Source organism: Cetorhinus maximus, chromosome 21, assembly GCF_964194155.1.
Source record: "Cetorhinus maximus chromosome 21, sCetMax3.hap1.1, whole genome shotgun sequence".
Lineage (NCBI taxonomy): Eukaryota > Metazoa > Chordata > Chondrichthyes > Lamniformes > Cetorhinidae > Cetorhinus > Cetorhinus maximus.
The window spans coordinates 23,987,138-24,001,581 of NC_135899.1; the positions used below are offsets into that span (position 1 = coordinate 23,987,138).

Sequence of the window (14,444 nt, forward strand, 5' to 3'; positions counted from 1 at the left end):
ACAAAAGAGAATCACTGGAACGGTGTCAGGGTGAGGGACTTCAGTTACGTGTGAGAGACTGGGTTATACTCTTCAGAGAAGCAAAGGCCCAGAGGAGGTTTGATAGGGCAGTTCAAAATCATGAACGCTTTTAATAGTGGCAATAAGGAATGATTATTCCCAATGGTGTAGAGGCTGAGAGGACATAGATTTAGCACGATTGGCAAAATAACCGGACATGACATGAGAGGAAGAAAATTTACACAGCGAGTTGTGGTGATCTAGAACGCATGTACTGACGGGGAGGTAACAGACTCAGCAGTGAGTTTAAGTAAGAAATTGGTTTAATACTTGCCAGTGAACATTTCCAACAGCTATCAGGAAATAGCAGGGTATTGGGACTAATTGAAGAGCTCTACCAAAGAGATGGCACTGGCATGGTGGGCCGAATGGCCCGAATGCTTTGTTATTCTATGCTTCTAGATGTTCCACTGTTTGAAGAATTGATTCCTGAAACCAAAGCCGCAGCCATTTATGGATCTACCTAATTACCCTTCCTCTCTCGGAAAACATCACACGCGAGGTTCTTCCCTTAACTTGCTCCCACCCGTCCATGATTCCTGGCCCCTTTGTGACAGGAGTCCCTCATCCTTGTCGAGGTACTGGGGTCTCCTGCATGACCCTCACCTCCAACATGATCTTCCCTCATGCCAGGTCTTTAAAAGTTTACGGTGTCTCAGATGGTTTCCTTTGGTCATGTACTTCTCACTGGGGTGTTACACCTCACCCTAGTCCCTCTCCCCTCCCCCTCTTGACCTTTAACTCCCCAGCTGAACTCTGGGTTCCCTTGTAGCACTCCCGCGAATCTGTTAATGCTGTTTCTCTCTGTGTCCTGATGACTCCTGACATTCTTGAAGCTTTTTGTTAAAAAAATAATAATAACCATTTTACAGTCATCTCCGGAGCAGTTTGTTCCACCGCACCAATTTACCAAACAGGACATCACCAACATAAAATGACCCCCCCATTGTCCCTGCCCTGACCTCAGGTGACATTTGGACCATTGCCACCTCCGGCCACTGAGACCGATAACCTATCGATTTGCAGTTGGCAGGAGGCAGGGGGAATATTATGGGATAGATCACTTAGTGACCCATGACCCCACAGATTGCCAAGGGCGCTGAGTTTTTCCCATCGTCATTCGGTCCCGGACTGAAGAAGGGAAAGAGCCTTTCAGTGAAAGTGTGGGCGAAGGTGTGAAGGTGGGACATGTTGTCCGCACTGTAAAAGGACACCTGCCCACCTTCGTAGTCCAGGTACACCCCTAGCCTCCGGGGGTTCACCCTCAGGTTGAGGGGGGTCACTGAGGGGGAGGTGAGGGCAACATGGCCACTCCCAGGCAGCAGGCACACATTCCAGTAGCCCGCCTCAGGCTTTGGGCCGATGTTCCGTTTCCGCTCGGCAGACTCTTGCGCCACCCCTGCCTCCCACCATGTCTTATTCCCCACCTCCACCTCCCAGTAGTGGGTCCCGCGTGTGAATCCTTGTGATCCCAGGACGCAGGGCCCGCAGTCAAATCTCTCCGGGGTGTCAGGAAGGTGCTGCGGCCGGCCTCCGAGTCTCACACTGGTCCTGTCCTGAGACACCACCAGCCAACGATTCGCTGTATTCGGATCCAGGGTTAGAGAGGCTGGAACTGGGTGGGGGGGGGATAGGGCGGGGTGGAGGGGTTGGTGGGTAACAGCAAAATAACAGTCAGTGAATTTGTTTGTTGCTGTGATTCAATCAATCACTTCCTTTAAAAAAAAACAAGTAACCCTCCAGTGGACTCCTGAGTTCTCGGTTGTCTTTAAAGGGCTCCAGGCTCTGTTATTCGAATCGGCTATGACCCTGGGCTCAGCTTCCTAGAATCTCTCTGGGCCTCGGCTGAACATTGTGAGCCCCAATCAGAAATTCTGCGGTGCCCCACCCCGTCCCCCTGTTGTTCCAATGGCTGCAGAGTGACCCGCAGACCTTCAAGAAATATACCAGGAATTGGCACCAAAGGCTTGGGAATGGATAGAGGGAAAACAATGCCAGAGCTCCCTTGGTGACGGAAGAGAGGGAGAGAGTGAGATGGATCAGAAAAAGGGCCGCCCGTGACAAATAAAAACAGAAAATGCTGCAAAAATCAGTAGATAAGGCAGCATCTGTGTGGCGAGAAACAGGGTTAACGTTTCAAGTCCGTACGACACTTCAGAGCTGAAGAGAGGTAGAAATATGATGGATTTTATACTGTTTAAGATGGAGTGGAGCAGGTGGAGCAAAATAGGAGGTCAGGGATAGGTGGGAGCTCAGGAGAGATTTGACAAAGATGTCATGGGTGCAAGACAAAGGAAGTGTTAATGGCAGTGTTAAAGACTAAGGAAGGTGCTAATAGTGGCATAAAGGTAAGATAGCAGAATGCGTTAATAGCAGAACAAGGGTCAGCGCTTTGTGAAAGCAAAACACAAGAACAAGTTACAGATGGCCCTGTGGCGGGATGGGGGTTTGATGCGCATGACAAATGTCAGGTTGAGAATACAAGTGGGATCCAGGTTGAATATAGACAGTTCACAGGGCAAGTGCAAAGGGAAATAAGAGCAACACAGAAAAGTGAAGAGGGACTGGCAGCTAACATAAAAGGGAAGTTAAAAGTTGTCTATCAGCATATACATAGTAAAATGATAATAGAAGGTGGGGTGCGGCTGATTAAGAATCAAAAAGCAAGCCTAATTGCAGAGGTAGAGCCCATGGCTGAATTACTAAATGAATACTTCACATGTCTTTAACATGCTACTAAAGCAATAGTGAAAGAGGAAGTGGTTGAGACACTAGATGGGCTAAAAATTGATCAAGCGGAGGCATTAGATAGGGCTGGCAGTCCTTAAAGTTGATATGAACTACCACCACCGGGTAGGATACATCCAAGAACGCTGAGGGAATTCAATGTAGAAATGATGGTGGCATTGGCCTTAATCTTCCAAACCCTCCTTAGATACAGGGTGGTGTCCCCAGGGTTAGAGAACTGAAAATGTGGCAACCTTCTTCAAAAGAAAATGGCAGAAAGATAAACCAGCCCACCACAGGCCGGTGGGCTAAACCCCAGCTTTCAAAAATGATAATCGGGAGGAAAAGTGATAGTCACCTGTGCAAGAGTGCATTACTTCAGGAAAACAAGCACAATTTGGTGAGCCCACCACCCAAAGTGAAGGAATCCACATTCCCCTTGAACCTTACACAAGACATACTCTGCATGGAATACCCCCCCACCCACCACCCACCCCCCCTCACCCATTTTAAAATGAGATAAACAGGACTTGCCACCAATCGGTGTGGCATAGTGGTATTGTCACTGACTGGTATTCCAGAGACCCAGGGTAATGAAATTTGAATTCAATAAAAAATATGGAATTAAAAGTCTAATGATGACCAAGAAACCATTGCTGATTCAAGAAGGAGTTAGATATAGCTCTTGGGGCGAAAGGGATCAAAGGGTATGGGGAGAAAGCGGGAGCAGGCTATTGAGTTGGATGATCAGCCATGATCATGATGAGTGGCAGAGCAGGCTCGAAGGGCCGAATGGCCTACTCCTACTCCTAGTTTCTATGTTTCTAAGATTGTCGTAAAAATCCATCTGGTTCACTAATGCCCTTTGGGGAAGGACAGCATTGTGGTTGACCCTTAAATGCCCCCTGAATAAGGGCAATTAGGGATGGACAATAAATGCTGGCCTAGCCACATCCCATGAATGAATAAAAATAAATTCAGAGGTTGGAGCCTATTGTCAATGCTCAAGAGTTCCTGCCTACCTCTTGGTGAAGATCACCGCCACACAAATACCCAAAGGTAGAAAACACAGGATGGACCTATTGTAACAAGGCCACTCCGAAATTATTATTTTTTCTTTATTCTTTCATGTGATGCAGGCCTTACTGGCAAAGCCAGTATTTGTTGCCCACCTTCTTGAGCTGAGCATCTCAGAGGGCAGTGAAGAGCCAACCACATTGCTGTGGGTCTGGAGTCACAGGTAGACCAGCCCAGGTAAGGATGGCAAATTTCCTTCCCCAAAGGGTGAATCTAGTTGGGTTTTATAGTTGTCATGGAGATGAGCCTTATGTTCCAGATTGATTTATTGAATTTAAATTCCACCAGGGCATTAGCCTGGGCCTCAGGACTACTAGTCCAGTGACATTACCCATCGTGCCACCATCTCCCCCCAAATTAATCACAGTCATTCAGTATAGAAGAGGATTATGGTTATCTCCACATGATATTCCTTTTTTGCCTTCTTGAAGGAAGGTCCTACCTCCAAGGGCAAGGAGGCAGGTCCTGAATCCAGCCCAGCCAGAACGGGGATCAAACCCCAGGCTCTTGGGACCAATCTGATCCACACTGACCCATCCAGCCAACCACCCCCACGCTCCGCCCCTTCCCACGACCCCCCCGACCTCCACCCCCCCCGGAGTGGCTTATGAGGCCATTTCAGAAGGCATTAACAAATCAACCACATTGCTGTGGGTCTGGAGGCATAGGTAGTCCAAACCAGGTAGGGACAGCAGATTTCCTTCTCCCAGTGAACCCAGTGGGTTTTTAATGACAATAGCTTCAAGGTCCCCATTACTACAGATAGCTTTACATTCCAGATTTATTAACTTAATTCAAAATCCACCAGATGTTGTGGTGGGATTAGAACTCGCACCCCTGGATAGTTAGCCTAGGTCGCTGGACCACTATGCCACCACCTCCTCCGGTTTCTATGCCTGAGAATAGAATGTAAGAGCTTTACCGGGGCTAATGGCGTCTATCATTTGTCTCCATGCTGTGTATTGTAAAGGGCCGTTGAATTTCCCAACTGACAGCTTGCCCTCTGCCAATGCTCGTTCGTCATAGTCCTCGCTGGTCCTGCAAATACAAATAGTTGATGTTATAAATTGACCTGAAACATATTCTGAGTTATTTTAGGAAATGGTGTAGAATTTCAGTAAACACGTTGTCCTACCTTCTCTTCTGACACAGTTCACCCTGAAATAAATAAAACACAAATCTGAGTTAACGGAGACTATTCCCGGGAGGGCCGCCTATATTGTCATAGCTGAAGATAATTCCGAATTCCTGCTGCCAGTGTCACACAGAAAGATCATATATTTGAAATTTCAGCAAGCATACTAAAAGCGTCTGATAGAAAGCGTGTGCAGTGGAGTAAGTGATTTGCGTTTTCAGGTTCTGGAATCCAACATCAGTCTCACTCAGGAGACAGTGACTCTCACATCCGCCGTACCCACACAATGTAACTGGCAAGTTATGTGAGTTCCAGGAGCATATTAACAGCTGAGTAATTGAAACCAGTAATACCAGGGAGACGGTGGTGTAGTGGTACTGTTGTTGGGCTAGTAATCTAAAGGCTAACACTCTGGTTCAAAACAAAAACAGAATTACCTGGAAAAACTCAGCAGGTCTGGCAGCATCGGCGGAGAAGAAAAGAGTTGACGTTTCGCGTCCTCATGACCCTTCAACAGAACTGAGCAATATCAGAAGGGTGAAGTTTAAGGTGGTGGGGAGAGAAATTGGGGTTCAAATCCGGCCGTGATAGCTTGTGGCGCTTAAATTCAACTAATAAAACGTGGAATTAAAAGATTGTTGCAAACGTTCACTTCTGTCCCCTTTAGGGAAGGGAATCTGACTCAGGAGCCACAGCAATGTGGTTGACTCTGAAATGGTTCAGTTCAACGGCAATTAGGGGTGGGTAACAAATATTGGCCTTGCCAGTGACGCCCACGTCCCATGTAAGAAAAAATAATTGTGGTCTAAGTGTTAAGATCCGGATATTCTATAGACAGTCAGGGAGCTGACCCGCCCTGAAATATACAAAACAACCGGTTTCGAATTTTTCACCAAATTCTCAAATTTCGCGCTATCATCTATCATTTTGCAACAAATCCGCAAGGCAATTTTTACCTTCAGGAATTTCACTCCGTCTTGTTGTTCCATCTGTTTCTGCATCTTTGAAAGCTCCTCCTCAATAGAATTTAAATTGCCTTGAATTTCTCGGAGGTTTTTCTCCATCGTATCTAGAATCTCCTCCTCTTCCCTCCTGAGATCTCGGAGTAAACGCTGCTCTTTCTCAGTGAGAACCTGGTGCATTTCCCTGAACTCGGATGTGATGTGGGTTTGCAGACTGCTCGACTGTTTCTGCCAAGTGAAATGTGAAAAATAATCCTTTACCGCGATAAAGGGAACAAAAACAAATCTAACCGAGATCCCAGAAAACCAGCGCAGGGAGAACTTACCCTAACATCGGAAATCTTCCGTGTCTGTTTCAGTTCCGTTTCCAGAAACACCGATTTCTTCTCTGTGAGAGATTGTAAAGAAGATTTCAGCTGATCCTGGGATAGGGATAGAAATTCACAGGATGAAAGGGTCAGACTGTGAAAGTGTGATAAAATAATCTGGAGATAAAATCTGCTCCATGTTACCTTGTAGATTTCAACAGCTTCTTTAATCGGCATGAAATTGTGAGATTTGTGTTCCCGCGCATCCCGACAAGTGTAACAGATCAGTTTCTTGTCAGTTTCACAGAACAGTTTCAATTCTTCCTGATGTTCCTCACAGTGAAGTTTTTTTTCATTCCCTCCCGGATTCAGCTTTAATTTTCGAGCCTTCTCTGCCAATCTCGCTAAATTCCTGTTGACCGTGAGTTTTCTGTCCGGAAACTCCTCTCTACATTCCGGGCAGGGATTCCTCTCCCCCTGTGCCCAACACCGTGTGATACAGGAGCGGCAGAAGTTGTGTCCACACTGCAGTGAAACCGGATCGTCGAAGAAATCAAGGCAAATAGGACAATTTACCTCCTGGGTCCAGCTCTCGGGCTGCTGCCCGGAGTCCATGTTCACAGCATTTCCTGACTCGAAGCCGCTTTCAGTTTCGGCCTTGGTGTGCTGCCAAACACCTTTATCCGGTTCATCGATTTCTCCACCAGGCTCAGTGTAATACTCACAGAATCCGCACTATCTGGAACCCGCCAGCAGGTGTCGCCGCTGGTCAATATTTCTCCACGAAATATTCTTGTAAAAGTTTTCTATGAAAAGCTCTTGTTCAGGGAATGCAGTTCATTTGTTTTCTGTGCCCTGAAGCGCCGTATGAAACAAATCGATTCAGCCCGTGCGTCTGCTTAATGTTGTAAGGAGCTTCATTGCACTTCAATGCCTTTCACATCCCTTTATGCCATTGGTATTTGGAAATCTGTCAGTCTCTGCTTTAAAAAGACTCAATGTCTGTCACAGTCCCCTGAGCAAAAACAAAAAAATCTCCTCATCTCCACCCTAAGTGTTCCCCGTTAATGTGAAATTGAAGGTGTTCAGAAACCCATCTGTGCTCAGTCTCCCGGGATTGTTAAAATATTTCATTGCAACAAATTCAGGAACTTGATCTGATTTTTCTAGCAGCCTATTTCAGTGACATAATCGTTTTTGGATAGAGTTTTTAGATACCAGACACCGAGAGGGATTGACAGAGTAGGTGCAGATAAGGTGTTCTCCCCATGGTTGGGGAGCCTAGAACCAGGGGACACAATTTCAAAAGAAGGGGGGAAGCCACCTAGGGTGGAGATGAGGAGATTTTTTTGTTTTTGGTCAGGGGGCTGTGGGGGCTCAGACATTGTGTATGTTTAAAGCAGAGACCGACAGATTTCTAAATACCAATGGCATAAAGGGATATGAAAGGCATTGAAGTGGATGGTCAGCATGGCTGTATTGAATGGCGGAGCAGGCTCGATGGGCTGAATGGCCTCCTCCTGTTCCTATGTTGCTTGACAGTGTTCTAGAAGCATCCGGCGGTGGTGGGGGTGGAAGGCAGCTTCCTAACTGCTTAAAAAAAACCAGCCTGTGCTCGATTCCGACTGCAGCTGACAGTGTGTGTGCAGGGCTGTACTGGGAAAGTGTAACAGGCCTTTAACAATCGAATCACAAAGTCCCACTCTTTACCCATGCAGACAGGCTAATGGTATGCTGGCCTTCATCACAGGGGGCTTTGAGTACAGGAGTAAAGATGTCTTGCTGCAATCGTATAGAGCCTTGGTGAGGCCTCACATTTTTTGTCTCCTTATCTAAGGAAGGATATACTTGCAATTGAGGGAGGTTCACCAGACTAATCCTTGGAACTGCAGGGTTGCCTTATGAGGAGAGGTTGAGGAAACTGGGCCTGTGTTTCTCTAGAGTCTCAAAGAAGGAGAGGTGATCTCATTGGAACTTAGGGAATTCTTACAGGGAGTGCCAGGAGAGGTGTGGAAAGGATGTTTCCCCTGGCCGCTGAGTCACGAACCAAGGGGACACAGACTCAGAATGAGGGGCAGGCCATTTAAGTCTGAGATGAGAAGGAATTTCATCACTCAGAGGGTGGTGAATCTTTGGAATTCTCATGCCCCAGAGAGCTGTGGAAGCTCAATCATTGAGCATGTTCAAGACAGAAATCGATAGATTTACGGGGACCAATGACATCAAGAGATATGGGGATAGCGCAGGACAGCGGCATTGGGGTCGACAATTGGCCATAATCTAACTGAATGGTGGAGCAGACTTGACAGGCCGAATGGCCTCCTCCTGTTCCTATGAACCTAGATGTTTGGTGTGCACTTCCTGTAGCTGGACCAGGGCAACCAGTGGGACAAAGAAATTACAGAATCTTACAGTTTAGGAGGGAAGTCATTCAGTTCCTCGTGTAAATATCGCTTTTTTGAAAAGGGTGTTTAATTTAGTCCCAAACTGAGGCTTTTTAGCCCTCTTTACCTGCATGTCCAATTGCCTTTTGCAAGGTCCTATGGGATTTGATTCCACCACCCTTTCAGGTAGTGCGTTCCATACCTTAAACCAGTGGTGCAGACAGAACAACATGTAGACACATTGTGCCTGTTTCAGCTAAACAAAATAAGTGACAGCCATTCACTGACTCATTCCTCAGGGCAATGCCTTGACCAACCAGGGACAAGCTGCTGGTTTAAATTTCAAACAATGCTTGGCAGTTAACTGTCAGTCACCATCACTCTCTATGCATTCTCTATGGGAACGCCTCTACCAATCAGGGTCCAGTTGCCAACCAATCAGCATACTCTCTTCACACACAGTATAAATTGTTGTTTTCCTCTTATATTGGTATTCTTGCGAAGTGTCCTGATGAGTGCAAGCTGAAAAGCTTCGACATGTCTCTTTGTTCAGCAATGCTCAAGTTCTGTACTGACAAACGACAAAGGAAGTTATGATGAATCTTTACAAAACTTTGTTCAGCCTCAACCTGCATGTTTAGTGCAATTCTGACACTGCAATTTAGGAAGGATGTGAAGGCTTTAGAGATGAAGCAGAAAAGATCAACGAGGATAATTTCAGATACGCGGGACTTCAGTAACCTGGTCAGATTGACAAAGCTGTGGTTGCTCAGCTCAGAGAAGACAGAATTTGAGGGATGATTTAATAGAGGTGTTCGAAATACTGAGGCGTCGAGACAGAGTAGGTATTGAGAAACTGTTCCCATTGTTGGAAGTTCGAGAACCAGAGGCCACAGGTTAAAAGTGATTGGCAAAACAATCAAACATGCTGGTGGTTACAAATTGGAATGCACTTCCTGAGAATGTGGTGCAGGCATTTTCAATCATGGTTTTCATAAGATAATTGGATGAGCACTGGGGGGAGGAGAAAACGCAAAGTTCCGGGATAAGGGAGAGCATGGGTGGGACTATCTAAATTGCTTTTTCAGAGAGCCAGCATGGGCCTGATAGGCCAAATGGGCCCTTTCCGTGCTGTAACCACTCTACGGTTCTAGGATTCTACGGCCTCGCCCCCTCCCCATTTCTGTAACATTCTCCAGCCATACAACCTTCCTAGATCTCTGTGCCCCTCCAACCCTGACCTCTTGAACAGTTCTTAGAGCTATCATTCCACCATTGGCCACATGCCTCCATCAGCCTGGGCCCTGAGCTCTGGAATTCTCTCCCAAAAAACCTCTCCACCTCCCTCTCTTCCTTTAAAACGTTCCTTGAAAACTACCTTTTTGACTAAGCTGTTCTAATACCTCCTCGTGGGGCTCAGTGTTGAATTTTCCTCGATAATACCTCCTGTGAAGGCCCTTGACCACTTTACAGCATGAAAGGTGCAATATATCAATTCAAGTTGGTGTGCTTGAGGTTGTGAAGGCAGCTGCATAAATGAATACCTTTCTTTATCTTAATCATAACCAAGGCTTCATATTTTGCAGCATGGGGCTGAAGCTTCACAAAGGCCCTTACACTGTTGAGTACTATTGGTGTGTATTGCGTGAAACAAAAGAAACATTTAAAGGCTTATATGTGAAGGACCCAGAAAACATCGTTGATTTGATATGAAGCCGCCATATGAAATAAAAGCAGAAAATGCAGGAAAAACTCAGCAGGTCTGACAGCGTCCGCGGAGAGAAGAACACAGTTAATGGTTCGAGTCCAGATGACTCTTCTCCAGAGCTAAAAGTTTAAGTTTTGATTTGATATGGTCAGTCATCCTGAAAACAGACAACGATGTTAAATGATGTTGGGTCACGTAGGCTGATTAACCATCATACACATGGAGTGGCACCAATTTAATGTGATTAGACATGTTTATCTTTGATCTGAGTGGTCATTTGTTGAAATATGCATTCTTTCCAGGCCGGGAATTGTCAGATTCCCATGGGGAATACTATCACGTGCAAATGGCCTGAATTTTTCTCGCTCAGGGTGCGCTGGGTGGGAGCGGGCGGGGGGAGCTGGCCTCTTTACACAGCTCTCTGTCAACTTCCATGGGTTCCAAATACCAGTTTCGTTCTACTTATTTACCTGCCAAAGAATAAGGTCAAACTGCTGAGATTTTTTTTAAAATTATACTTTCATGGATGCGCGCGCTGTTGACTGGGCTAACATTGATTCTTCATCACGAACTGCCCTTGAGAAGGTGGTGCTGAGCTGCCTTCTTGAACCTCTGCAATTCACATGGTGCAGATACTCCCAACAGTGCTGTTAGGAAGGGAACTCCAGGTTTTCGACCGAGCGACAGTTTGGACCAGGTCAGGGTGGCCTGTGGCTTGGAAGGGAACCTTCATGTTGTGGTGTTCCCATGCGCCTACTGCCTTGTCCTTCTAGGTGGTAAAGGTCGCAGGCTTGGAAGGCTTCAGGTCCAAACCTGAATGATAACATTGCAAGGGGCTGTGAGCACCTCCACCAGTGAGTGCTCCATGGCCAACTTTCGCAAGGAGATTGTACAACTTGCCCAACTTGTCGGCTGATTGTCCTGCAGTCCACTAAAGCACTCATTAGTTTACAGTCTGTGCCCAAGGGGTGAAAAGCCTGGAGCATTTGGTGGCACTTTCAGGTATCTGCGTTACTTGAGTGGGCAGGTAAGCTAGAGGCCCAACTCCAATTGTATCAATGTGGCTGCGCCTGAACTGTCTCAGCTGTGGAGGAATGGTCACTTTATACAAGGTTTCCCTAATGCGTAGCTGCTTTCCTACCCACCCCCACTCCCCCCACACCCCAAATGTGCTTGTGCACTACCACACTGGGCTGCCTTGCCTCCCCGAACTTAAACTTAAATAAGGGTAGTTGCAAAGGAATGAGGGCACAGTTGGGTGGAGTGGACTGGGAAAGGAGTTTAGCAGAAAAGATGGTTGATGAACAATGACAGATGTTTAAGAAAATAGTTCAAGACTCACAACAAAGATATATCCCAGTGAGGAAGAATGATTCCAGGAAGGGGATAAGCCAGCCATGGTTAACCAACGAAGTTAAGGATAGTATCAAATTGAAAGAAAAAACATACAACTTGGCAAAGATTAGTGGTAAACCAGGGGATTGGGAAAGTTTTAAAAACCAACAAAAGATGACCCCTTTCATAGTACCAATTTTATTAGTGTATAATTATATATTTGTATATAATATAAACATTGCTTGGTCTCTGCTTAAAATGCAAATTCACTCTACCTCTCTTACATCTCAAAACTAGCACATATCAAAGCACCCAGACTAGCTGGCTTTAATACAATTAAGACACACCCACAGACTAAACCTCTATTTTAAAAGAAAAATATTTTCCAATAACATTACATGCATTAATAGCTTCATGACATTCCCCTGCCTGTTGAAAAATGAACCAGAATAATTCTAAAAAAATGGCTTCATTTTAATAACCCATCTCACACTATCTCCTGAACTTATTACACAATTACATTGCATTATCATAACAAGATAGAAATACAAGTCCTTGGAATCAACAGAAATCACTCCAGTTTAGTGTCTAGGTTTTTTGTTTAAAAAATGTCCCATTTTCCTTTAAGCTTCAAACTCTTGATAACGCATCTGCGAACAGATTTTCTCTTCCAGCAGCATGTATAATACGTAAATTAAATGGTTGTAATAATAGACTCCATCTGAAAAGCCTTGCACTTTTGTCTCAAAGTTTGTCCAAAAACTTCAAAAGATGGTGGAGGCAGGTTGCCTCACATCCTTTAAAAAGCACCTGGATGAGCACTTGGCACATCATAACATTCAAAGCTATGGGCCAAGTGCTGGTAAATGGGATTAGGTAGGTAGGTCACGTGTCGGTGCAGACTCGATGGGCCGAAGGGCCTCTTCTGCGCTGTGTGATTCTGTGATTCTGTGATTATGGTCTGTATAAACAATTGTTTCTGGTGAATTGTTTGCAACATAAATTTCAAAATGCTGCAATGCTAACACCAAACTCAACATCTCTTTTTCGATCATTGAACATTTCTTCTGTTGTAATTCAGCTTCCGTAAAAAATACCCTATCAGATTTTCAGTTCCAGTGTCATCTTTTTGCCTATATCGCTTGCGTCAACGGCAAACTTAAATTGCTTGGCACAATTGGGTACTGCCAAAACTGGTGTCATAGTTAATACAGTTTTCAAACTATCAAATGCCTTCTGACACTCCAGTGTCCATTGAAACTTCTTTAATAGTTTAGTTAGTGGAGCAACCACTTGGCTAAAATTTGGTAAAAATTTCCAGTAAAACCCACTCATGCCCAGAAATCTCAAAACTTCTCATTTTGTTGTAGGCGCTGGGAAATCCACGATAATCTTGAATTTTGCATCTCTCGGAGCCACCTTACCATGTACAATGGTATGGCCTAGATATGTAACTTGTGCTTTTGCAAATTCACTTTTAGCCAAAACAAAAACGAAAACAAAAAACACTGGAAAAACTCAGCAGATCTGACAGCATCTGCGGAGAGGAACACAGTTAACGTTTCGAGTCCGTATGACTCTTCAACAGAACTAAGAAGTTCATCACCAAATTAACTTCTTATAGTCAAGTAAATAATTCTTCCAGATACTGTAATTGCTCCTCCCATGTCTGACTGAAAATGATTAGAACATCAATATAAACCACACAATTACTTAGACCTGCAATTACTTTGTTTGTCCATCTTCTAAATGTCACAGGTGCATTCTTTGTACCAAATGGCATGACTTTAAACAGATATAGTTCACTTAGTGTTACAAAAGGTGATATCTCCTGTGCTCATCTCTTGGCACCACACTTTAGGAAAGATGTCAAGGTATTGAGCAGATGTTGAAGGGACTTACTGGAATGGTGCCAGGGACGAAGGAACTAAGCTAAGCGGAGACACTTGAGAAGCTGTGGTTGTGTGTCATGGACTAGAGGAGATTAAGGGGAAATTTGATATAGATGTTCAAAACAATGAATCATTTTGGCCCAGTAAATAAGGAGCGGCTGTTTCCAATGGCAGAAGGGTTGACAGATCGAAGGTGATTGGCAAAAGAACCAGAGGCAACACGTGGGGAGAAACAGTTACGATCTGGAATGAAAGAGTAATGAAAGATGATTCAATAGCATCCTTCAACAAACAATTGGATAAGTGCTTGCAAATGAAAACTCAGGAGGAACGAGTGGGTTAGCGACTAGCTCTATAACTCTACCTAAAAGCTGTCAGAAAACAATGGCCGAATGGCCTTCTCCTTTGCTTTTTCATTCCATGGTTCTGGTTGCCCCGCTGTTTGGATGAATGAAAACACTGATTTCTTACTCCAAAGTCCAGGCTATATATTGATCTGCCTAATTATCACCCACATTTGAGCTTCTTCTTTGAACTTTCTTCTACACGACCGTGAGTTCAGGGCCCTTGGTAACAGAGACCCATCTCCTCCTCTAGGTACTGGGGTCTCCACTACTGCTCTCAATCCCAGTATGATCTTCTCTAATGACTCGCCCATAAAAGCTTTGCCATGCCTCAGTGCTCCCCTGTGTCATGTACTTTCCACTGGTGTTCGACCTCACGCTAGTTCCTCTTCCCCTGGCCCCTCTTCACCTTTAATTTCTCAAGTGAAGTTGGTGTATTTCTGCCCATCTTTTAATTCCCACCCCGTCTCTGTGATGTTCTGAATTTTTGATCCTAAATTTAATTTTATAAG

General features: G+C 45.1%; 1 protein-coding gene across 1 annotated transcript; it reads right to left on the reverse strand.

The window, feature by feature from the left end:
- Positions 1 to 1,122: 1,122 nt before the first annotated feature.
- On the reverse strand, positions 1,123 to 6,885 carry LOC144695364 (zinc-binding protein A33-like). Its single transcript, XM_078566264.1, has 6 exons — positions 6,474 to 6,885; positions 6,288 to 6,383; positions 5,956 to 6,189; positions 5,000 to 5,022; positions 4,787 to 4,902; positions 1,123 to 1,675 (listed from the first exon to the last, which is right to left on the reverse strand). The coding sequence occupies exons 1-6, from the start codon at positions 6,882 to 6,884 to the stop codon at positions 1,125 to 1,127; spliced, it is 1,431 nt and encodes a 476-aa protein (XP_078422390.1). The 5' UTR covers position 6,885; the 3' UTR covers positions 1,123 to 1,124.
- Between the last annotated feature and the right edge of the window lie 7,559 nt (positions 6,886 to 14,444).

Excerpts from the sequence above, each read along its gene's own strand:
- LOC144695364 (XM_078566264.1), bottom strand. The coding sequence starts at position 6,884 with ATGGACTCCGGGCAGCAGCCCGAGAGCTGGACCCAGGAGGTAAATTGT. Across the intron at positions 4,903-4,999 it reads GAACTGTGTCAGAAGAGAAG|GACCAGCGAGGACTATGACG; the intron begins GTAGGACAACGT and ends TTGTATTTGCAG. Across the intron at positions 1,676-4,786 it reads GATAGACGCCATTAGCCCCG|TTCCAGCCTCTCTAACCCTG; the intron begins GTAAAGCTCTTA and ends CCCCCCACCCAG.